Below are 26,939 nucleotides of genomic sequence, written 5' to 3' on the forward strand. Positions count from 1 at the left end.
TGAGGCGAGGGAGCACATATTCTTTGGACTAACAGCTGATGGAACCACTGATGTAAGTGCATCTGAGCAGTTTTCCTGCAGCTTACAGTATGTGGACAAAAACTTAAGTCGAAGGAAGGTGCACCTGGTCGCAGACAAGCTAAATTTTGTGCAAAGCCCATCAAAGCGCAGGGCGCTGTTTCTGTCACTTTTTGGAGCAGATGATGTTGTCTGCAACTTGCTGTCACTGTGTCCAACAAGATGGGCTTTTGGAGACACTTAAAGTACTGGAGCAATACAAAACTCTGAGAGGTGTCACACAAGCTAAGTTATCTGGTCTGTACAGGGAAGCAATGAAGTACGTGTGGCTCTAACTTGTTATTTCCACTTGTCATATAGCGTGATGAACTTACTCTCCCTCTGAGAGGCCTTTTGTTGCTTCAGCTCCAGCATTTTTGGGATTAACTTTCTCTCCCGTAAAGATTTACATGGCTCAATTGTGGTGGTGAAGGTAGGTTCTATCATTGATGCCTTTTGTATTTCTATTTTAGCATGGATATCACCTATGAGTGTTTCTAATCTCTCCTTTTCAAGTTCATCAGACTCAGATTTTAATTGTTCATTTAACCTGGTCAACTCTACTTGGAGGGACTCAATTTGCTCCCTAAGATCACCACCTTGTGAGTTTTCACTGTGTACTGACATTGTAAATGTTTCAGAAAAGGTACTGTATCTATCACCAAATCATTGCTAAATATGCATATAACCTCTTACAACTATGTAGATATTAGTGCAACCCAAGTACTGATCTTTAGTGAATATTTACTCAGATAAACCCCTTATGCACTCCTTTGATTAAATACATTTAAACTCTCAAATCAAACATCATTAAACATCAATAACAATATAAAGCAGGAGATATTTCCCTTTCAAGTTTTATAAATGACCATAAAGTTGTAGGGGTGGCACTGTCAAACCTAATGCTGGCTGCAGAGCTGCTGTCCTCTGCCTGAAGACGGCAAACACTGCAAACACTGTAAACGCTGCTCTCTATTGAAGTCGCTGTACTTTCAGGGACCGCGATCCATTTTCTCTCCTGAATCAGCGAGTCGTTTCCTTTACGTTTTTTTCCAGCCACACACTACCCCAGTTATTGCGCTTCCTCCATTCTTTTCCTGGACATGCATCGCTCTTTATTCTGAACTTTTGGCCACATTGGCATTATGTTTTCACTGTAGCTACACTGGTTCAACAATGATGGCCAGGCTTCATACAGATGTCAACATTTATTTCTCTCCCTCTCGACGACATCAGAAGACACCAATGACACCGTGAAAACTACAAAAAAATAAAACATAAAAGTTGAAGTACACGTCTCTCTGTTGTTTCTAATTCTAGCTGATGTCCATATAAACATGTTAATTACAATATACACAAATATAAATCTAATACAATTACTGTGCGCACCTCTTGAACCATGTGCAGAAAAAATGTCAATTTGGAGCTGTATATTCTTCCTCTCCCACCACGATACTCTGATCCACTGCGCTGACCCACAATGCCACGGTCATGCACCTAGCCAAATTCTGATCATGTGACTCTTACTTTTCAAAATAAAACAAAACCTTACATGAAGGGCGTCCAGTTTACAACCAAAATTTTTTTAAACTTGTGTATTTTTAAACAAACCCCTTTATCCATGTTACCCTTTTAATATACTATTTATTCCATTTTTTATCATTTTAATTACCTTATGAACTTAAATTGAATTTATATTGACACATGATATGACACATATGAAATGTAGAAAATGAACAATGAAACCTGTATCTTGGACAGTTACAGCCTCTATTCAGGTTTGGATGACATTGCTTACCATCTCCCCAGTCACATTGACACATGCAACTCACACTTTTGCCTGCACATGCAACTCACACTTTTGGGTGAGCTTACTAAAGAGAAATGACTCAAAACTACGAAGGAGTATTAGTATAAGAGTATAGTATATTAGAATAAAGTTGAAATGTTGAGAATAAAGTCAACTCCCCCTGTCCATTCAAATCCGTAGAAGTGGAGGGATTGGAAAATGTTTATGTTCATCCAAAACTGTGCACTTTGTTTTCTCAGGATTCCCCACCATGATTCAATCCGGTGGTTTGTGGTGCTGCATCCATAGATGAAACTTTGGTCAAAACTATCTGTGTGGTTACTACACAAAAATGTTTTCGACATGCCAATTTCCCGTGCCTCTGTCAGCACGCAGCCGCTCCGGGCATCTTCCCAAACGTGTAATAGATGAGATGAAGTAGTCTGATATTACTTTGGGTTCGTTGTTTGTTCTGTAGGCCTCCATCTACACTACATAGCGACTAAAACCATCAATACAACCATTGACAGCAATGCTATACGGCTCCAGCTTATCGTACAAATCCATGTGCCACAGTGCATTGAGACCTTTTTTGTAGTAATGCCTGCGTCTCAAACACCTTGCCCGCCTGAGCTCCACACCTTCAGGATCAAACAACTTGATCAGTTGTCTTATTGTGTCTTGTGATACAATATATCCCCTGTGAATTGCAAGCAGGTGTAACTATTGATATTCTTGCATTTGTCCATTACCTGCAATTTCAGTTTGCACAAACACGGCCACTTCTTCCAAGCTTGTGTGGTTTTTCCTTCTGAATAGACGCAGTTTTCGGCATAATCTCTTCAAAGTCCTAATGCTTACAACTACACTGTGTTTATGAGCCAAAACAGAAAGCTGATTCTGAAGTACAATTTCACCAGTTCATCTATACAAGGCATTTTGTAGTGGCAGTCATACATTTTCTCATCCATGGCCCTAATACTTGTATACTAATACTTTGTACAAAACAGCCCCTGACATTGCAGATTTTTTGGGGGGATTGCATCCACAAACTCAGGAACGTCTGTGAGAGGTGGAAAAGCCTGTGAAACTTTGTCTGTGCCTGCCTGTGTCTGTTGCTTCTTCGGAGAGATCATTCTACTCACTTTGGTGGCTAAAAACCTGGTTAAGCAGTACCATGACACAAAAAAGACTTACACGCTTTGCTGCAGGTTCATCAGGACATTTTGAACAGATTGAACATTGAGCCTTTGATGAGAGTATTTGTGCAGCACACAGCCGAATGCAAGGTCACATTCGGTGCCTTAAATTAAAAGTAAGTTAGTCTATAATTTTGGTATACTTGTTCTTGTAGTAAAAAAAAAAAGGTCAAACCTATAGGGAATGTGTAAACAAATGTATTTTTTTCTATGAAAAATTAGAAAATTGAACTGAATGTAATTAACTGAGGAAAAAGTGATGCAGAGCTTAACATAACAGGATGTACAGTGCTTGTGCTGATAAAAGGGAGAATGTTGATCTCCTCTCAATAATATAATTTGTTTCTGTTCAGTCTTGCACTGTTTGCTTAATTTTAAAAAATATTTCATATGTCACTTGATTATGGCAGTCAGGTTGTGGACAGGAAGAAGAGAAAATGACTTGTATCATTTGTTACGGGAAAGTGTCCAACTGCATGCGCATACATACATAATCATGCGCACATTTACAGTACTGTACAGCACCCCTCAGCAAAAGTATGTTCCCCACATGCACCCATCTGTGAAGGAGCTACCAAATTTAGGTAGATATGCCAAATTCACAAAGTTTTTTTTCTTAGGCCTTGTCATCTCAATATGACATATTTGGGCTATAAAACTGCAGGCTTTGAAGGATCCAGTCCCTGAACTGAAAAACAGTAACTTTATAGCCGGGCACTTTTCAAAAGCACATGCACAACCAGCAAGCATTCCCAGGATACAAAATGCCAGTCAACTGATAAATACTTGGACATTCTCTAAGCTCTTTGCCTCCCCAGCTCTTTAATGGCTCTTTCCATCACACAGTAATCTTTCCATTTTCTCATTTTCAGATCGATAGGGACTCAGGGAGAATGAAAGGCCTATTTCCTCTCAAATAGGGATAAAGCTTAACCACACGGGGCCATCTCATGTTTTCTAATCATGTCAGCCAGACTACAGGACCAGATGAAGTGGCACCAAGTGTAAAGAACAAGTCGGTTTTTGAATTGTAGTACACACATAAAAGTCATAATGATTTCAGTCAGCTAAAAAAAAAGCCATAGTTGTTTAATAGATATAAATAACATTGTATTATTAGCATAGTGAAATTTGAAAAGCAGAGTGGGAGAGACGGTGAGCTTCAGTGAAGTAGTAACCCACACAAACAGTGGAGCTTGAAAAGTGAAAGCAGTGTGGAGCCTGGATGGGAAAGGTACCCTTCAAACACCCACTCAACAGCATCTGCTGTGTCTGCGGTAGTTTTGTGTAATAGGGACTTAGCAACAATGTTTCTCCACTTCTATCCAACAGGAATATCTCCCCTGGCTCCTGACTCAAACAAAGGGCCTGTAAACAAAGGCCCCTGACAGACACATTCAATTAATCGATGCTATTCTCACACATCACCGTGCAGTTTTCCAATCCATGTTTATAGCCACAGGGTACTAGCTCACTCCAACATTACCACAGTGCACAGCAGTATCACTTTAGACCTGCTTAGCCCTGGAGAGCACCTCACACCATGCACAGTGAGAGTAGTGACAAAGATTAAATGAGAATTGCAGTACTAAAACAAATTTTAAGTCAATCCTTCTATTAAATATATTAGCTGAGGTTAGGTTTGACAGTCATCCTAGAAAAGTCTTGTTTATTTCCTCATATTGCCAGGTAATCAACAGATCCTTATTGCTCAAGGAATGAGAGTTAACAAAAGCTGTCTGCAAAATGTTACCATTAGCATTAAAGTTACATTGCTACCAGTAGGTATTCCAATTCAATATATTATTAGCATTCAGGATGCATATTAGCCCTTCGGCTATTGCAATATTAGCATTCAAGATTTTGCTAACAAGTTCATCAGCATGCGGGGAAATGCAAGCCTGAGCTAGATTCGAGGCTAAGGTAGCATTAGCATGCAGATGGTAGTGGGACTGAGTGTGGTGGGGATCGAGGAGGGTGTAGGCTAAGTGATTAGCAGGAAGAGTTCTTACTTCACATGCAGGATCAGTATTGGGCTCTGTCACAGTGTTAAAAGCTAATGAAACAGAGCCCAGGTTAGGGAGAAGGAATAAGCGGAGGGGAGTATGGAGGGGGTTCCTGGGGGGTTTCTGATCCCAAATTTATGATGTGGGTCTCACAGTCCCACTCATACTAAATTAATTTACTCACTGCTCTGTTTTTGTTTCATGCAGCTACGGGCATATGGACACACAGTTTACTTCAATTATGTAAAAAGTAATCACAGATACACATTCACAACCACACACGCATCTCAGGGGTTTGCGGTAGTTTGGCAGTAACCACCTGTTTACAAGTGGATATTCCAAGGTCCCTGTGATTAAAACAGCTCCAAAGCACTCCTGACACTCCATTACCCAGCATGCTCCGGCTGAGGCAGGATTGTACATATTGATTTCATGCCTCATTAGACTTCCTGTCTAACAATGTCATTGTTCTTCCTGGTTCTACAGGATTCTGAATCTTTCAGAAATGACCAGGTATAATTCTGGGAGGGGAAGGCAGACACATAACAAATGAACACATTAATACCGAGTCTGGGCTTGTTGGAGAATCATGTGGGAAACCTTGGCAAGCTGCAGACTTTTGACCCAGTTTTCAGTTTTTTGCAGTTGCCATTGACACTGTCCCTGTTGCCGGCTGAACATAATCTTTCAATACAGTAAGTGCTATGAAAGATCTCTACATTATTTGCATTCAGTTTTATGACTTAAGTGACCATATATAAGTAAAATATTAATAACAACTGAGAAGGCTATGTGTATCACAGTAACACAGAACAGATTTTTCCATCTTTACACTATTCTTGATTTTTCCAACTCATTCATATACAGTATATAAAAAAATAGTGCACAATGAAAATGGTGTATGCATTGGTAGAAACACTGGCTGCAGTTGTTACTCAGATAATACAGTAAGGAATCAATACTGTGTATATTCATTAACTTAGGGAGTTCCCATTACATGTGCCATTACAGAGGCAAAGATTATGTCCTTCTTTAAACTACCATCGCAAACTGTGGTTGCAGGAACACTATTTCAAGAAAGCAGTATATTGTAAGCCTACCCTAATTCTTCCTCTGCTTTGATGGTAAAGTTTTCACTTTGTGGGTGTTTATTCGAAAAAGTTTTTTTTTTTTTTGTGAGCTTTCCGGCAGTTTTACAGCGTTTGTATTGGATCATTTATCCCTGCCACAGAGAGTGTACAAACAGCATTGTACTGTGATTCCACTTTCACTGATTGACCTTCAGATGGTAATTGGCAAGTCTGGCTTGGTAGTTGTCTCAGAGTGCTGGGTATTGGATGGCTGCCACTGAAGCTCAGCTCTCTCTCTTTTCACTCTCTCATGCCTTCTCTTACTCTATTTAGAGTCCTCTTTTTCATTTAATTTATCTTCCATGCAATAGCATTTTCCTAATTTCCATATCTTCTGCACCTTTTACCTGTGCCCTCTCATCTTCTTAATGTTTCTCACCCACCTTCACACACACACACTTATATAATTTTCATGTCTCATCTCCTCTCTCTTGTTCATTCTGTCTCTTGTTGCTTTCTCTGTCTTTGGCCCAAAGCATGCCAGCTGCAGTAGCATGTAGCCTGCCAGCTGCCAGTTATGATGTTGGTGACAGAACAGTGGGGGTTGCTGGCTTGGTGATGTTGACTAAATGGAACATTGCAGCACCACTGGCAGACCCAAACTCCACGGCATGCACACACTCAACTACACACACAACAACAGTGCCAAATAGTACAACAGCCTTCAGGCCAACTAATAATTCTTCTCTAGCCACAGCACTTCTGAGCCAGGGTGAGGCAGCTGAACACCACCCTTTTCTGCCCACATCTCCCGCAGATGCTCTCTCAGTAAGTAAATGGCGAAGGGATACTGCTATTGGGACATACCTCCTACTCAAGCTTGCATAAAAATCATCACCTTAGTAGCTTTTTATCTTAATCTAAAAGCCATAAGTCATCATCAGGAATAGGCCTCATACATTAAATCTGCACCTAGAATTTGTGAGTGACTTGTGTTTTGAGTAGAAAAACACTGACAGACTGGATAGCACATATAGCACCATTTTCTACTGAATGAATCACTTAAAAGGCAACTCCTGGCAATCTGCCTCAATGCAGTACAGCAGGTTTGACTTCACAATGTAATCAAATATCTGTGTCTGTATATATGTGCATGTATGTTGTATGTGTGTGCGTGCATGGTTGTGTAAAAACCATCCATGTTTCCCGTCGTCTGGAAGAGCCTGGCGATTTCTTCTTAGTTGTTGAGTGATTTCTCTCTACCTAAATGAAAACCCTCTCTTAGATTACAGTGTACATATCCACATGACTTACACACTGTTACCCAAGCACACAAAGGCGGGCAAACACAGGCCTACACACAGCCATGCTGCATGCACAGATGACCATGCACTTTACATACAGTATAGTACATGCGCATGTGCAACTAATCTGATCACGCACACACACACAGCATACACACACAGCATGTACAGCCCCCTGGCTAAAGAAGCTGTTCCCACACTGGCATGGTGAAAGAGACAAATGTTGAAGGACACTGAGGACACACACAGAGTGAAAGAGGTGCCAAACCCAATTTTCAGCCTAGAAACCCCTGGCAGAAGGGCTGGCATATCTGTTCAAAGCACAAAACGCTTTGAACCAGTGCATCCATCCTTATGTTCTGACTGGAGGGTGGTATGACAGTGTCACTTCAGAGTTAACCACTGCCACAGCAAAAAGAAGTACACTGTCATGGTTTGCCATGTTTATGTTTGAGATTGTTTGGATTTTTGTCACTTCCTGTTTTATTTTGCAGTCAGTTTCCTTGTGTCTCTTGATGTTTGTACTTCCCGTCTTTATCCTTTTTCCCTGTTTGGTGATGTCTGCCCCGCCCTAATGTGTTTCACCTGTGTTCAATCACCCTTGCCTCCTTTGTGTCTATTTAGTCTCCGTGCTCTCCTTTGTCTGGGTTGGTTCGTCTGCGGTTGTTATCCCGTCTACCAGTTAAGTCCTTGTCTTCCTCGTGCTTTGTGTTTAGTCCCCAGTGTTCATTGTGCTCTTCTTCATGCTCAGTTGGTTCACCAGTTTTGTAAGTTCTTTTGTTTAATAAACATTTTTGCACTCACTCCCATGTTTGGCTGCATATGGGTCCAGCCGTATGTTAAAACGTGACATATGCATTATGCAGGTCAAAAGCAAGGTTTACACAGTGTTGTTATCGGGAAACCTCACAATTTCCACTTTCGTCGGCATAAATTGAATGTTTATATGTTCTTCTGTAACATAGATTTAGGTTTCCACAAAAATAACCCGTTTCAAAACATTATTGATAACCATTTTCTGGTTATCATTGAAAGGGGTGAGTTTTAGGTTTTTTTTTCTTTCCTGTTCATGACATGTAAGAATTCCAGGAGACACAAGGTTTTTTATCAGCTGCTGTATTTGATAGTTGTGGGTGTGCGGGAGAAATCATTTCTTCCCCATCGTTCTGACTCTGAGACAGAGTTAATTTATACCAGCTACAAAACACAGCTGTCAACCCCAGCATTAGACAGGGCATCGATAAAGGGGAGAGAATAGGAGAGACAGCGATGGATGGTAAGGAAGAAAAGCAGGATACATACACAAATGACATACACAAATTTAATTTCAGAGTAAGTTGTAATCGACACACAAACACTAAAATCACTTTTAAAGTACCTTCTATAAGGTTTGGACTGTATCTGTACATAAGTGTTGATAATATGCAGTCAATAACCAGAGCAGTATTCAAGCTTAGTGAGAGGATATTAGCAAAAGGAAAGTTTTCAGCTCACTCTAAAGGCCAATGAAATGCACTCAAACTCCAACAAAGAATAGAAGTCTTGCAGTCGAGAGGATAGAATACATTACCCTCTCAGCTCTGAAAGAGACCTTGCTCCTTTCAAATACACAAACTGAAAGCCTCCAACAGTTGTGAACCCTTGATAACTTGAGTGGTTTATGGACACTGTCAGCTCACATGCAACGAACTCAAACAGGATGAACATAGTGTAGTTCAACAACAGGCAGGAAGAGCAGCTGTTTTTGTTTGTGGCAGAGGAAGTACATGACAAAGATGACAATGATGATGACAGTGATGGCCACAGTTACAACTCTGACTGCTAGTAAAAATACTGATGGTGATGACTTTGATATTACAAATGAGAAAAACTATGCAATATTGAAGATTAAAGGCAGTGGGTTTTTCTCATGTACGCTTATAAATGAGGACTTGAGTTTCACTATTACTAAATTACATTGCTAGAGGTCCACATATAAGCCACACACAAACGCACATACACCATGAGTCATCCTTGTAGATTGGTTAATACATCATATTACCTCAACTTCCCCCAAATCACATACTGTAATATAAATTTTTATAACTTAATATTTCACAACAACTATGATATTGCTACCACTCAGGGCCTGAAAACGTATCTCATCTGTTTCCCATTCTTTTCCTATGTGCCCTTGAAGAAGTGCGGAAACATCCAAGACTTTTCTCCACAAAATTACTAACCAAAGAAAAAAAAGTTGTAGTTACTGTCTCAGTTGTTTCCTCCACCAACCAGCTAGGTTGCATGAAATACGGTCACAATTTCCCTTTCCTCAGTCACACTGAATAATACAAGAAGTTTTTTTTGCAGAACATTATGATGTCACAATGTTGACCTTTGACCATTTGTCATAATTTCATAATGTTGTCCTAGGGCTGGGCAATATGGCCAAAACTATTATCGTGATAAAAATTTCCATATTAGTCATTTTGATATTTATCACGATAAATGCCACATTGTTAATTCTAAGGCTGATTTTTGCTCCTGATGAGTTGAAGAAACCAGAAAGTCAATTGTGGTTTTAAACTGTTCGATTTAGTCAGAAGCTGACAAACACTTGCCAAACAGCAGAACATTTAAAAACTGAGGTACAAACATTCAAAATATTCTAAAATCTTTTTACTCAACAAAGTAAATATAAACTAAGTTCTGCAGTGTGATACAGCACACATGTAACATGGCTCAGACTGCAGGTTACACTAAAAATAAAATTAGACGAAGATTTGCACTGGGTACTGGCCTGGCGCTTGTCGAGGGTCCACTAATTCGTAACTCATTTGGGCTTGTAATTTCTTACTTTCTATGTGTTCTAATGGGTGATATTGTTTCAAATGAGGAAACTGGTTTGTGGTGTTGCCTGTTTTTGATGGAATATGTCTTCGGCACAGTGTGCAGTGCATATTGCTCTGTTTTTTGTCAGACTGTAAATAGCCAAAATATCTCCAAACTACTGAAGTTGAGTGGCCTCTCTTGTCGACGATAACTTTGTCCTTCGAGCTGTGTTCTGCTTCTTCTATGGTGTCACTCATTTCACCTTATTTGCTTACTCGCTCCAACTTCAAGCCCGTCAGCCACTGTGTGCGTCTGTAAATAATATCACATGCTGGCCTACAATTATACCTCTCACCTTGCATCCTAACTGGCGTGCTATAAACATGGAAATCAATCATATCGAACATTTATTTAATATTTTTAATGTTTCTATTGAGGAAATTAATTCTGCGATAATTATTGCTATCAGTTTATCGCCCCCAGCCCTATTTTGTCTTATTAGAAATTTGTGTTAAAATTGTTTGTCATAATTAGTGTACGAAAAGGTGTTTTGTCAGGTCACAGTGACCTTGACATTTGACCACCAAATTCTAATCAGTTAATCCTCGAGTCCAAGAGAATGGGACGGACAGATGGACGGACGGACAGACAACCCAAAAATATAATGCCTCTGCCCCCTGGCTGTCGCCGCCATGCATGCATAAAAACTGAGTACTTCATGTAACAATATTAAACATTTAAATTGTACTTATATGCATTATCACAGGTGGGAGTCTATAATTTTATGGTAGGAAAAGAAGGAAAATGGATCGTGATAAAGCACTGAAAAATGTAAGAAGCAATGGAATGGTCAGAGCAATAATAACTAATAACAGCACAAGACAATTACATAACCAACGTAAAAGGCAGATCTCATATGATTTTATTTAAAATATAGCGTCCAGGTATGAAAAGCTCCAGACCTCTCTTAAGTCAAGCATGCAGCAGGATCTAATAGAAGATAACACAATGAATTTTTTTAAACACCCTAAAATATTCTTCCAAGTTTTTTTTTTTTTTTAATAATTTAATTAAATAATAATTTAAGATACATTTTTCCCTGCAGCCTTTGTTGTCTCTCTTTTTATTGTGATTTTCTGGCTTTAAAGGAAGCATAATTGTCCACCAACCTGTAACACCAAATGACAATAAGGTTAATCTGAAAACAATAATAGAAATCAAAGCAGCACGTCTTTTAAACCATATTATTTTTCTCAGTAAAGATGAACTGGCTGCACGGTGTGTAGAACAGCAAACATCTTTCATTAAACTCATTATAGTTGGAATCAGTAATATATCATATGTAAAAATCAGGGATACATGAGAAAACATAAAGATTATAATTTAGCAACAAACAAGGTTGAATTACCAGGCTACATTCCAGAAACAGAGCATGACATTAACTCCAGCTAAATAAAAATATGCAGAAAAGTGATAGATTCTAGAACAAAACAGCACTGGTTAAATTGGTCTCAGTGGAGCTCTCCTGAGGCAAGTTGAGACATGATGCAACATAGTGCAAAGCATATTGAGAAACTCAACTGGCTTCAACTGCAGCAGTAGAGAAGTCTTTAAATCTGAAAAATTTAATAGATAGCCAGTTGACATTCATCTGAGAGTTTGGAGATTTTGCATGAAGCAGATATCCTGTTGAGCTTTCTGATTTACACAAATTCAATTTGACCCCTGGCTTTTTTAAACTTAAAAGGGGAAACTCACAGAGGGCAATACATAAAAATGTACTATAATACTTGCGAATGTTCCTACTCAATCCTACAGTGTGCAGTATAGAGCGTAAGTTTGAAAAATGTGTAGCCACACATTACTGTTGTTAGTTCCATACAAATTTTATGTTTTCAAAACCAAATAATAATTAATGAAGTCAAATCTGAGGGAATGCTGCGAAAGTCTGTGTGCCTTCCTGGTAAAGGTCCTTATTGACAACTGTAGAAAAAAAGTAGCTGTGTATATAATGCGCTTCAGAGGAGACACATGGTGCACCTTCAGCAACCCCCAGGCAACAGAGGGAGTGAGCAGTGATAATAAGTGCAGTACACATACACTTGGTCATTCCAAGTTCCAGACCTGTTGTTACAGGCAAGCCCCAAGAAGCCAGGCACCCCCTGTCCCCCTGAGTGCCGTGCACACCAAAACAAAAGTAACAGGTCAACTAGTAAGCTTTTTAATGTCATGTATCTTGATTAAATTTCAAGAATCTTAGCAAAGTAGTGCATTTGCACCCAGTAGCAAGTTGCCTCTCTGACTTTTGGGACCCGCACAAACCTTTCTTTATGACCAGTGGGGCCAGTGCCCATGAACCATGAGTTAACAGGCCACCAGGTGTTTTTCCACAAATAAACAGAATCAATAGAAAGTGTAGAAGAGAATGAATCTCAGATGTCTTATGAGATACACTTAAGGCACTAACTCATTTTATCCAATCCATCTAATCTAGTGAGTTTTGCAGTCATCAGTGGTCACTCAAAATAGAAGGAAGAACATCACATGGGGGCACATTAAGAATGAACTGTGAACCGAGATAATCAAGAACGTTCAGGTCTATCATATTGAATATGAATCAGCTTTGGATTTTAATAATAGGATGGATGTTTTTTGTGTAGAGGAAGGGGGGAAAATCTGATGGATTAAGGGAAAACATGAAAAATTTGTAATTTAAGGGGAAATTAAGAAGTATCAACATGCTTTTCCCACCTCAACTATACTGAAGATCCATCCTTTAATCTGGATTTTCGCTAACTGGCAAAGACAGCAGCAAATAAGAAGTAATCTCAAAGCTTTAAAACTCTCATAAACCTATGAGTCCAGTTTCTAATTGTATTTAATTCTTGACATCCTTTAAAAATCCTAACCATCACCACCCCCCACACTCACACACACCTTGGAGAACGACATGCCGAGTCAGTGACCTCTTTTAAATCCCTTCTAAACACACTTTTATTGAAGAGCCTATCCTGACTTTATTTGAGTTTTTACTTTATTTTATTTGTCTCTGTGTTCCGTATTAATCCATTTTCTAGAAGTCAGTGATGTCAGTGATTTTATATCACTGACATCACTGTGAAGCACTTTGTGACTTGAGTTTTGAAAAGTGAAGGTGTGGTAAAATTTTTTCAACATCATTATTATCAGTATTACATGTTCAGCTGCAGGGACACACACACAGGCATACACACCTGGACAGAAAATGTTAGTGTGAGAGCTATATTTAGAGTTAACCTTTTCTAACACATTTGCGTCACGCATGTATTACACTTGCAAGCACACATGTACCTGTTGTGCAAACAAAAAGCCACAAATTGTGAACTGAGTAGAAATCAATTAAATAAAAATCAATGCTCTATATTTAAGATGTTAACATAAGGACACATTAATACAATAGGTTTGTGGAGAAATAATAGCTTCCCTTCTAATCTGTTAAGTTTACTAACAATTTCAAATGGCTGTGACTTTCTGAAACATTACTCATGCAGAGAGCAGGTTTTCTGCATGTGAATCCTATTGAGTAGTGTTGGGACTCATCATTCAAGAGACCAGATGTTTCTTTGCTCCACTGGACAAAGGAACTCACACTCCACAGTTCCTCACCGTTCGCACCTAGGGACGACCCTTCCCCCCCACGGACCTTACTGGCCAGCCAGTGTGGGTCAGCGTGTGACATGTGACCCCCAAGGGTGTCACCAAACAAAACCAGGTCTCTGGCCCTCTTCTCTCTCTCTTCTCTTCTTGGCTTGCTCTGGAGAGCAGCTCCTGCTCTCTCTTCTCGGATCTTCAAAAGGCAAAAAGGCCCCAGCCCAGGTCAGCCTTGCTACCTGAGAAACCAGCTCTCTCGCCGGCCTGCTCACAGTAGCCTGCAAACGCTCTTCTCCTCAACAGCAGCGACCTGCTTCGGATTAACTGAGAGTGAACCAAATTCTCTTCAGAATCAGCAGCTACGACACAAGGCCAGCTGATTTTCCAAGCAACAGGATTCATAGCAGAGTTAGCATGGAACAGCTAACTCTGTGAGGAGAACAAATGAGATAACAGCAAAGCAACACAGCCAGAAAGGACTTTACTCCACCAGGAAACCTCCCAACTCACTGGACTTTACACCAACACTGGAAAGGACCTCTTTGTTTGTTCCAAGGACTGGGTGACGTTAACTGACTGGGCCTAACCTTTCCCAGCACAGCATAGCACAGCATAGCTAAGCAGAAGTCTTAACTTGTTAATGTATTTGTTGATTGATGTCTTGTTGTTGTAATGTTTGCTTAGGTTGTGGTCAGTCATACAGTTAATCAGGTACTCGTATGTTCACACACACATAGCAGTACGTCTCAGTTCTAGAACCTGCATGAAGCTAACCTCCTCCCTCTAACCTGGTACCTTTAGATTACATGAGCTAGGCTAACAAAGAAACTCACACCTTCCCTCCACACACACACCAGGTGGTCTCAGCGGCCATTTTGAGTAGTTTCTTTGTTTACCGCTATCTTGTGTAGTCTTCTTTGTTCAGGTCATGTTGTCACAGTGACCACTTTGAATCGCCCATCTTGCCTTTGTTTGTGTCCCCACAAACACACACACATATCCCTACACACACACACACACACACACACACACACACACACACACTTGTATATACTAGATTAGACATTGTGTTTTACTCTGCTCCATTGTAAATAAATGCCTCTAAGTATAACTACTGGTGTGTTTAATGTTGTGAATATTGCCAACCTGTACTTGGTAGAATTCCAATCCTTCAACTTTAACTTACTGTTGATATGGTAATTTGGTTATAGTTAGTAAGCTAATGGTTAATCAGAGATCCAGATTAATGGTAATAAATTGAGACTAAAACCATATTGGCTATCTTGCCTATTAGTTTAGGCTGGTGCCCCGAGGACTTTAATTAATTTTAAAGTTATTATTTAACATTTATATTTTTAATATTAATATTTTTCTTAATTTATGATAGCCAATTAATTGATAGACAACCGAAATCCAACATATTTGGTGTCCAGCTCATGAGGTAGAGCTCAGACCCAACAGTAGTTTAACCACTCATATTTGGTACGTATCCAGTACAGCTACTGTCTTCTACTGCTGGCCAAATACATTGCTCAAGGACACGTCAGCAAGCATGTCTTATTTCTTTCCTCAACACCAGACATGGAGGTGAGCAGCTCTATAGCAGAAGGTTTAGATTTATTCTTCTTGGTACCTAATGTGCCCCAATTGCATCACAGATGTCTCCAAAGAGAAGAAAGAGGAACAGACTGTATACTGCATTTCTTTAAACTGTATATAAAAATGTTTGGTTGAAGAAAAATGATGAAAATCCCCACAGCAATAGAGTAAAGTATATGGTGTGGGGTTTTTTTTCAACCTACTACCCTGTATCAATGTTGCATTAGTATGGTGTGGATCAGTAAAGCTGCATGGATTTGACTAAATCAGGTATGCTTCAGTGAATCAGTAATGTGAGAGCCCTGAAACATTTTCTGATGGGGGAAAAAAATACATTCCAACAGTCACTTCCACTGTGCTTCTATGTAGAGCTGATAAAGCTTATTGTAACAAACTCATATTTCCACTCGAAAACTTGAATGCAAAGCCATTCCCGTTTCCTTCTGGTGACCGAACAAGGAACTAATTTTAAATTTTGAAAACATTTTTTCCTCAGGGGAGAAGTTTGTTGAGATGTCACTCTGCAGAAGAAAATACGATTTCAACAACGGCTACATTTCTGTGATGTATTTCCTCCTGTACATTTGCTCTCCCAACAGGACGGTAGAGCTGCCGGTTCAAATATTGGTCCAGTACATGGATCTGACTAAACCCTGCTTGCTTCACTGATTCAGTAATGTGAGAGCACTGAGAGGTTCTCTGATGGAAAAAAAACAAAACAAATGAATGCCATTTGCAAGGGGGAAAAAAGCTTAAATTACCATCAGCACTTGTCCTTCATTTGGTAAGGGTAAATGGAATATTTTGTGGTATTAAATGAAAGAGAGCTGTAGAGTCAGTCTAGATAGGCAAAATGATAAATCTGTGGTGTATTACATGAAACAACACTGCATTACACAAACGGATAAGTCCAAGGCTAAACACAAATCACCAAATGGAAGTAGTGTGAACCTGAGGTGTTTTTCAGGGGGATTTGTAATGTATTTTGATGTGTTTTTTTTTTTTGTTTTATTGTATATTTCAATATACTGTGTGTTAAATCTTAAATGCAACATTTTTGTACAGAAGTGCCACCTGCACAAATCTAACCCGCAGCGCTACTTCGCCTCCCATCATTTCCTTTTGGTCTCCTTCCTTTCTGTTTTCTCATCCCTCCCCTCCTCAGCCCAACATCTTACCTCAGTAACTTCCAATGGAAAACATGTCACTTATTATTGTCCTGCACCCATCTTCCTCCTCTTTCACTCACCCGTGACTTGCATTTGCCTCTCCCATCTCTACATGTCTTCTTGTCCTTCCCTCTTTCCCCATTGTTTATGCTAACCTGAAAGCAGGCAGCATCTTGGCCATGTCCTTTTGAAGCACTGCAGCCACCTTTCAATGCTCCCCATCGAGTAATGGCCTTGATTTTAATGACTTTTTCAATTATGCCTTCTTGGCTACAGCTCTCGCCCCATAATCTCCATCATTTCCATCCATTAAACTCTTGCATTCCCTTGGCAGCAATCAATCTTCCTTTCTTTTAAACACTTTAAAACAGCAGAGCGCCTTTTTTCCCTGAATAACAGTGACAACCTCCTGACCCTCCTCATAGCAAGCTGTTCAAGGGCTATGAGGGGAGAGAAGTAGAAAGAGCGAGAGAAAGAGAGGAAAGCAAAAGCTTCTTGTCGAAGTAAACACAATTCAGGTTTGACATATGTACATGGAAGAGTGCCTACCTGCTCTTTGACAGAGGCAAGGATGGAAGAGGTCGTCTCTGTCTCAGATCTGTCTCCATTGGAGGCTGGCATCACAGGGGGAACCATGGCCCCCTTCTCTTGCTCCGCAGGCTGCTCTGGCACTGGCATTGCTAATATCAAACACACATTAAGAAGAAGCATTACTGTTAAGCCAGTTTTAAAAGTACAGCGTTGAAGAAATAGAGCTGAGTAAAAACGGGTCATATCAATGTCAATCCAGTTCTAAAGCCTACAGTAAGCTCAAGAAATCTACTTTAGAATAGAAGAGACCTATACGCTGCCACCTTGCCTCTGTGACAGATTATCCTTTTGATTACACTTTGATTTGGAGTAGCATTATTATAGCAACAATGTAGGACAAAGAAGAAAAAATAGGCTAACAAATGAAGAATACTAATTTTCACCTCTCTGATGTATAGTTGAGGCCACTTGTAGTGAATAAAAAAAAAAACCTGAATCTCAGTTTAGCAAAAACTGAATTCAGTTTTCTAAAACATTAGTTACAAATAAAAACTGAGACAGAGGAGGTGTAGGGGAGACATGGAGGAAGACACTGCATGAGATGTAAGAGAGAGGTGCATGTGGTATTCTAAAAACAACAGGGAGTTAGCTAGTTTAGTTTATGTATTTTAGCTTGTAGTTTGGTATAGTAACATCAACATGGTGACCAGCTGACATACAGTTCATGGAGGAAATGAAGGCACTTTTGAATAACACTTTACAAGCTTGTTATTATCAATGATGTAAATTACAAAGAAATACATAAATCTGCTTAGAACTTGCACGAAAAATGATGGTCTTTTTAACTACAGAACTTTTGTTTGTTTTGCTTTACACCAATTTTTTTAATAACATTATTTGTATTTGTTCCCCTCAGCACCATTTGCAATACTGCTGTGACTTTTATGTTGTGGGAAATAGTGCAATTATAGATAAACCATGCTTGAATGATCTAATAAAGTTGGGGATACAAATTGCAAAGTTATTTTCTCTCATTCACACTAGTCTGGCTAAAAAGGGAGTCTAGCATTTAATATCAGGTGGAACCAATCCTTTAAACATGTCCACCACCCTGATTCTACAATTCTGTGGATACAGTGGGTGCTTGTGGCATGTTAATGAGAGCAAAGCCTGGATGCTAGTTGCAAACAGCAATTAGTCTCCAACATCCCCACTCACACACACACACAGAGTCACACCTCTCACCTGTGTCACTGCCAGTATGTCACCTCACAAATAGAGATCCTTGTAGACTCATTAAAATGAGATGCCCTACTCATCATGATTTAAATGACTTCATCAGAATACAGGAAAGTCATGAGTGTCTCTAACAGACAGTTCATCTGAAAGAGATGAGTCTCTCTCACAAGGATTCACTTTAAGAGGAAGGTATGATGTTTGGGTCTCTGACCTTCATCAAACACCACGTCACCAACTGTAACAAATTAACATCAGTCCTGCATGGATAAATCCGCATTGTAAGTCTGGATACACTGGGAGTGATAACAGATGCATCATTTGACACTTCTTTCTATAATATGCTCCACCACAGGAACCAGTATTTTGAATGCTACAAAAAGATATACTAGAATCTTATTTTCTGCTCCATGTCTACATATATTCCTAATATTTTACCAATAAAGAGATGACCAACTACAGATATCATATGCTATACACAAACCCTGAACAACTGTCTGACAAGTTATTTATTTAAAGGTCCAATATTTTACACTTTTCCAGTGTAAGTTTTGATATCCATAAGTAGATACCTTTGTGGTTTTAATAACCAAAAACCATGCCTCACAGAATTTATCTGATTGATCTTATTGATCTGACTGTTTTCTGAGTAATAAGAATAATAAAAAGTAAAAATATAGCAGATTTCGGGTGAACAGCAGTGACTGTATAGTAGTGACATCACAAATTTGCAGAAGTCAAAAAATACGTGGAAATCTCAGTTTATGCAATATGGGACCTTTAAGCTAATATGACAAAGAGATTTTGTGACATTGCTGCTCCGTGAACTGACATTTCCTTGTGTGTGACTGCCTGTGGGTTAGTCCTAGATGAAACAGTAGTTAAAAAAACACACAGATTGTCTTTCTGCCTATACTGTAGGTCTGGGGTTGCTCCAGTTCTAGAAACCTCATTGACCTAATTAGTAAGGCATAGTTTGTGGTGCAGAACTGAAACAAATTTGGCAGAGGACAGGTTAGACTGGTATGAAATGCCACTTCACACTCAGATATCTCATGGTTCTGTGGTAATTAAGGTTAAGAAGGTTGACAAAGATGCCACACACTGCCTGCATCATTTTACAATTGCTGCTGTCTCACAAAAAAGCAAGTTGCGTGTTGATTGTGATTTACATAACATAATGTAAAATAACATAATTTTACCATAATTCTGTAACTGACTAATCAGATAGACATTGATGGCAAGTGAGCCATTAGCATCAAGCAAATCACTTATCTTAAAAAAGACAGTAAGATTCAGACAGCCTACAAATCAAAAATCCAGTCAGTCTATCAGCCACTCAGTTAGCCAGCAGACAGACTGCAGGCAAGGCAGGGTGGTGTCGGTAAATAAAAGATGCTAGTGAGACGGCCTGCATATGGTTATTTTCACTCTCACTGACAAACACCACTTCTGTGTCTGGCATCTCCCCTCCTGAGTGAAGATGAGTCACCAGAGTTTGGCTCCTAAGCAAACAGAACCCCAGCAAAGACCATATTACACCATCTGGCCAACTGCGGCATTTCTCTTGAATGAGACAGCCAAATGTGCAAGTCAGTGGGCAGAGGAGAGACTCATCTCACCATCTTTGTGGAGTCCTGCAGTTGTTTTCAACAGCAAACACCTCTGGCAATGAACTGGAGCCCTGACCTGCCACAACAGAATGAACCTATGTTAACATGTGCTCCATCAATAATTTAATCTATGGTTCTTTGGCAATAGTTTTGTGACATGGTTGTTTGGCTTTGGTTTCACAAACCATCCAGTTACATTTGTGACACTAAACCCTATTGTATTTTGAAATAGGCATGATAGACCTTTCTCATGGCAGGAAAATTACATGTGTGACTAATAACATTAATGATGGCTTTAATCAATTTAGCTGTGCCAAGAATCCATGCCAGAACCAGCCTACACAATACCACAGCCCTGGAACTGGCTCACCTATATGAAATGCGGTCATTACCAGTTATACCAGGTTATGAAAAGTCGCAATGTCTGTACCCACTGGCTGTGTGCTTTTTTTACTTCTAGGAAAATTTGAAAAAGTTGACTGTTTGACTCTGAATAAATGTAGACAAAAAACTGAACTCTATTCATTATTGCCTTCCAAGTGGTTGTTTTGCATTTACTGACACTGAGGAACAGTGCCTTGTGGCATTGGCTCATAAGATAACCCCTATTATCCAACTGCTTTCTGACACATTATTCACACTATTTAGTAAACTGGCAAATACAAGCAACAAATACAATTGCATTCAGCAAGCAAAGCAAGGTTTGAGTGATTTTAATAAGTGCATTCTTGTAGACTGAATCATCTGAATCACTAAAAGAAAAAAAAACCTTAATCCAAACCCAGCACAAATGCAATTTTGGAGCCTCGGTATATAACAATGCACATCATTGTGAACCATTTATTTTCTGAGGAAGCCAGTGATCATGTATTGAGAAGGCACAAACCCTTTGTGATTAGTGTCCAGGCAGGTGCTGTGCTGAGAAAATTGCAAATTGCCATTGGCTCACTGTATATTGGCTGCTTCAGAGATAATCCCAGAACCAACACATTCACCATAAAATGTCACAATACTCCATCACCCCAATATTCTTCTCAGGCTATTGTCAGCAGGCACAGTTAAGCTGCTATTGAATAGATGTGTTATGTCCTGCAGGGTACAACGTAACGGGAACCTCAGCTTAGAGGCGGCTTTTGTAGCTCTGGGGACACATTTAACTGTAGCACATTATGGCTAATATGAGTTGTGTGCAGCTTCCTGTTGAACTGAGCAGGAATGATGGCCTGACATTTAATTTGGCCTAGGCCTAGATAAGACATGAAAAGCTCAGACAAAGCCTCCTGTTTCTGGCAGCACGGTAGAGGACTTAGTGTTTCGTAGAATTCCTGGGAGAACAAAGTGTAAACAAAAGAAAAAGTGCACATCACTGTTTGAAGTTTTACTCCTACTAATTTCTTCACAAATTTACAGTCTGCAAAGAAGACAACCAATCACAGTCAAGGAACCACTGCATCTCCCTCTGTGTACATTACAGATTTCTGCTACTCATGAATAACAACAACTCAACCCTAAAGATTGATGGATATCGAAACATACACAATTTACAGTGTCGCATCCTAGCACAACAAGAGCAAAGCAGTTGCAGTGCATTTGTGTCACAGCATGACATGTGTTACAGTATAATGTAAGAGGTGCTCAGAATACAGAGTTTCTCACAGATCTACTCCACCCATTGTGGCTAATGTGATGTCATATCATCATAATATGTGGCAGAGAAAAAATAACCTTTAATGGTGGTTTATCATGGTTTTATGCTTTTGCATCACCAATCTGTAAAAAGTATACTGTAGCCTACAGCTTGCAATATTAGGGGAGGGAGAGACAGCTGTCTTTTGTTCCTATAGTCCCTTAGAGTTTGGCTGCTGTGAAACAACAACCCTGTCTCCTAGAAATTCTGTTTCTGGACTCAACAGGATGTGTACATATACATACAGTTGAAACCAGAAGTTTACATACACTGTATAAAAAGACACATAACCTTTTTTTTCTCACTGTCTGACATTAAATCAGACTAAACTTTTCCTGTTTTAGGTCAGTTAGGATTACCAAAATTATTTATGTTTGCTAAATGCCAGAATAATGAGAGAGAGAATTTTTTAGACAATTTTTTATTACTTTCTTCAAAGTCAGAAGTTTACCAACATTTCATTAGTATTTGGTAGCATTGCCTTTAAACTGTATGACTTGGGTCAAACGTTTTGGGTATCCTTCCACAAGCTTCTCACAATAGTTTGCTGGAATTTTGGCCCATTCGTCCTGACAGAACTGAGTCAGGTTTGTAGACCGCCTTGCTCGCACACGCCTTTTCAGCTCTGCCCACAAAATTTCTATAGGATTGAGATCAGGGCTTTGTGATGGCCACTCCAAAACATTGACTTTGTTGTCCTTAATCCACTTTGTAACTAATTTGGCGGTATGCTTAGGGTCATTGTCCATTTGGAAGACCCATTTGCACCCAAACTTTAACTTCCTGGCTGATGTCTTGAGTGTGTTGCTTCAATATTTCTACATAATGTTCTTTCCTCATGATTTTGGAGTAATGGCTTCTTCCTCGCTGAGTGGCCTTTCAGCCCATGTCGGTACAGGACTCATTTCACTGTGGATAATGACACTCTCTTACCAGCTTCAGCCAGCATCTTCACAAGGTCTTTTGCTTTTGTTCTGGGGTTGACACGCACATTTCGCACCAAAGCACGTTCATCTCTGGGACACAGAACCCGTCTCCTTCCTGAGCGATATGATGGCTGGACATTCCAATGGTGTTTATACTTGTGTATAATTGTTTGAACAGATGAATGTGGCACCTTCAGGAAATCTGGAAATTGTACCCAAGGATGAACCAGACTTGTGGAATTCCACAGTTCTCTTCCTGATATATTGGGTGATTTCTTTTGATTTTCCCATGATGTCACACAAGGAAGCAGTGTGTTTGAGGTGTGCCTTAAAATAAATCCACAGGTGTGCCTGTAATTAACTCAAATGTTGAAGCTTCAGAAGCTTTCAAAGCCATGACATCATCATCTGGGCTTTCCCAAATTGTTTAAAGACTTGGTAATATTAGTGTATGTAAACTTCTGACTTCGAAGAAAGTAATAAAAAATTGTCTAAAAAATTCACTCTCATTATTCTGGCATTTAGCAAATATAAATAATTTTAGTAATCCTAACTGACCTTAAACAGGAAAAGTTTAGTCTGATTTAATGTCATACAGTGAGAAAAAAAAGGTTATGTGTCTTTTTATACAGTGTATGTAAACTTCTGGTTTCAACTGTATATATGAACTGAATCACATTTTGTGTAAAACATTTCATCTCACAGCAATACATGCCCCTCACTAGAGGTAAAGTAAAAAAAGAACTTCATAGTTTAACTGTATATAATGCCTTAAGTTTTAATGCAGGACAGAAATGATGAGAGCGCTGACAAAAGGTATGCCTCGGAAACAGTAATTCTACAGTTAATACTAACTAACTAATACATTTTTTTAATATTTCCTTGATTTGTGGTACCATGTTTAAAGGTTCTTTGAGGTGCTGGTGGTCTAGTGCAACATCTAGTGGCAGTGACGACCAAGTTTTGTTGACTAAAACAAATGCTTCGTCGGCCACAATCCCCAGCTTCCTCCCTTTTTTCATGTTTTCAGTCAGTAATGTGTTACACAAACACACAGCAAAATAGCACAGCTGAATAAGTTAACTTGTGTACACGATAGCCAACAAAAAACAATCCAGCCACGACCATTAGCCAACGCTAGCATTGCCATTATATGCTCCACATCAATGCTGGCAGTAAGCCAGCTGGAGCCTTTTAGCAGCTCGTAGTGTTCTCCTTCACGGTAAAGCCAGACCAGTATTGCTCCATGGTCAGAAAAATTAACTTTTCCACTGGGGCAGACATACAAATGAAACAGTTTTTGAACTTGTGCACTGGTTTTATCTTTTTCTTCATCAGATACCTTTTAAGACGAAACTGCAGTTTCTTCAGTGGAGGATATTTATATATCTGTACTAACCTGCGCACAGACATGCACTAGCATGCACAGGCTGCAAGACCCACTACCAAAACAGCGAAACAGATTACAGCACATACAAGGAGGGTGTCTGCTCAGAACGCCATTACTTCACTATACCTTTGGATAGAAAATAGTGGTTTGCTGCTGTATTATTGTTTAAAATTTAGTTTATAGAACCTGATATTTGACTGACACCCTGTGTAAAATGGTATGTAAGGCTGTGTATTTATCACCCTGTACAATTTGAAATCTGTTGAGACAATTCACAAGCTACTTTTGGTCTCCTCTCTGCATCAACATAGAGTAGCAAGTGATGAGGGAGCAACTTTACAACACCTGATGGTAGAAAAGACAGCAGCATTTTGGATTTTATGTGGCTGGAGCAGAGTCGGTGGATACTGCGTAACGGCAACTACACTGCAGGGGCGCTGCAACCACGCCACACAGGAAAGGTATGACACTTTGAAGTCATGCCAATGTATAGAGATGACTGAGACTGTGTTGATCCACAGGTTTGCTTCCCTCACTTATGCTGTTACCATTGTCCATCATTCAATCCAATATGTTAATTCATTTGTGGTTATGTAATTTTCTTTGTTGCATTCCACAGTATTTTCCAAGATTCATAAGCATTGTCTTTCTATTAGCGTACATTAGATCCTTAGGTTGCCAATTAAAATATGTCATATGCTGCAATTGAGATTAATTTAGCACCTCTAACCCATGATCACATTCTGACCTGACAGGCCTTCACACATACTCCCTTCTGGCAGAACACACCTTACATGAATATGTGCGTGCCCACACAAACACATACAGACACACATATTCAGTACATGCACACACCTTTGTGTGTGTTCTGTGAAGTGTCTTTTTCTTTCCATTTTAAGATGTAATCGCTTTGATTGTCTGGCCAATTTGCACAACAAGCTGTGTCCCTAGCTTCCAATACACAATGCTATGTGACAACTACTCATATATTAAATGAGCGGAACATTGTGGTATTCATAAAATACATTGAGGTTGGGCATTCAGTCTCGCCAGGCCAGGTCCCAAGTATTGCGTGATCAGGAAGCAACTGTCCTCAGCATGTTTGAGTGGGTGGCTCCTCTAAGGAATACAATCAAAAGCATGCTTTTGCCCCTTCACAGGAAATGACAATGCTGAAATATTTACAAAGCTTTGAAATGCAGTCTAGGTTGGAAAGAATTGTGTGATGGCTATACAAAAGAATGTTGTTGATGTGAAATGTGCAATGCTAGGTAGAGTTTGAATCCTCCTCTATACTTTTGATATGGCACAGTAGAAGAAGTGCAGGTGTAAATAATAAAATTAACGATGTCTGGATTCCATTTAGCTGATTCAGGGTCCTGGTATTGTGAATGCTGGCACTTGGTCCCACTGTCATGGCGTCCTGCGACTCCATGTAGAGACCTAGTTAGTGTTATTAGTAACACCTGAACTTTTCCCTACTATGACAAGCCAAGTCATACTCAAATTCTGACTTGCTAATGCATTTATATGCACTGCAAACTAGAACATTAGAGTCATACTGATTTCTTGTTTCCTGAAAATTCTCCCAATGTTAGCAGCCTCGCTGAAACTCATCATGAGTCACAATCATATTCAGACATTTAAGAACACATTATACATTTGTGAAGGATGTATGACGAACTTTACAGTACCTTTGATTCAGAGTACAGGTCATTGCAAGGACATTCAATGAAGAATGTAGAGTGGATTGTCAATGGAGTCTAGGGCTACTGCAATTTGTCGTTGTGATCAATGATATCAACGCTGAAAATGTGTCATATATTGCAAGCCATACATTGCAATACAATAACACACACACAGTGGCATTTAACTTAAAAGGTAAGGCTAGGCTGGCAGATGTAACAGTGTAAGGTATGCCTAATAAAAAGTTTAAATATTTGCATCTTCTTTTCATTGCATCATTAAAATTGGCGCATAATAATACCGTCTCTTACAGCATCCCGAGAGACTGTTTTGAAAATGAAATACCTACACCACAAATTCTTGTATCTCTCGCCCATCATTTCTACATTGGGCTTCAAAGAGTAATTCTGTCATTGAACATACTTGCCACTTTTAAAGGTATATCATGATCTCTGTTGATTAATTTTGAGTGTAATAATTTGCTCTATCTGTACTTAATGTAAATATTCCCTGCATCCATAGATAACTTTTTGTATTTGGGTGTGAGTTATAAGAAATTTAGTTTTTAATTTAAGGGGATTGTTTCTGGTTAATGTAAAATACGGGAAAGTGTTCTCTATCTTGCCATATAAAATAGTACTTTCGTCCTCTGGATACAGTCAGTATTCAGTCTGTGCTTCCTTTTACATGGTTTAATTGGCCTAAAAGGAGCTAATACACGGTATACATTTAAAAGACAAATGTTTCTATGGCTCAGTATGAGAGGGCTACTTGTGCATATTAGGCCACATTTTTGATGACTGAAAGCCACTCTCTGAAAATTAAAGTTTCTGATGGGGTGTCTCTTGAACCCACAATCATTCAAGGAAAGACACACACATTTGAGCACACACAGACACTCGCAGGCACACAGCTGTTCATGACGTATTACACTAAGTGCACTCTATCTATTGCTGTGATCCATGTCAGCTTTATTAAAACTGACTCATGCTAATCTTTTCATTTAATTTGAATTTCAAATACAGTTTGATGCCTATCAAACCTGTATAGTTCTATATGAAATGATACTCATGTTTAAGGTCCCCCTGTTTCTAATACTATAATAAAATGTGCAACATGTACATTAAGCTGAATAGAATAGACTTGATATAAATTTGACTTTGGGAGTTTTAAATATCCTGTACATCAGATAACAAGTGATACCTTATATATCATTAGCTGTGTGCACTTGACCAG

At 39.3% G+C, this 26,939-nt stretch overlaps 1 protein-coding gene across 1 annotated transcript in view; it reads right to left on the reverse strand.

Moving 5' to 3' along the window:
* ctnnd2a (catenin (cadherin-associated protein), delta 2a) overlaps positions 1 to 26,939 on the reverse strand; it is a 280,447-nt gene that overhangs the window by 227,089 nt on the left and 26,419 nt on the right. The window contains exon 2 of the mRNA XM_087176831.1: positions 17,184 to 17,314. Coding sequence (XP_087032957.1) covers positions 17,184 to 17,312 — 129 coding nt within the window. The 5' untranslated portion in view covers positions 17,313 to 17,314. The remainder of the gene's footprint in view (positions 1 to 17,183; positions 17,315 to 26,939) is intronic.

The sequence above is a fragment of the Seriola lalandi genome, unplaced genomic scaffold (assembly GCF_002814215.2).
Source record: "Seriola lalandi dorsalis isolate HSWRI2012SDOR001 ecotype SW California unplaced genomic scaffold, Sedor1 jcf7180002054570, whole genome shotgun sequence".
In the NCBI taxonomy this organism is placed as follows: Eukaryota; Metazoa; Chordata; class Actinopteri; order Carangiformes; family Carangidae; genus Seriola; species Seriola lalandi.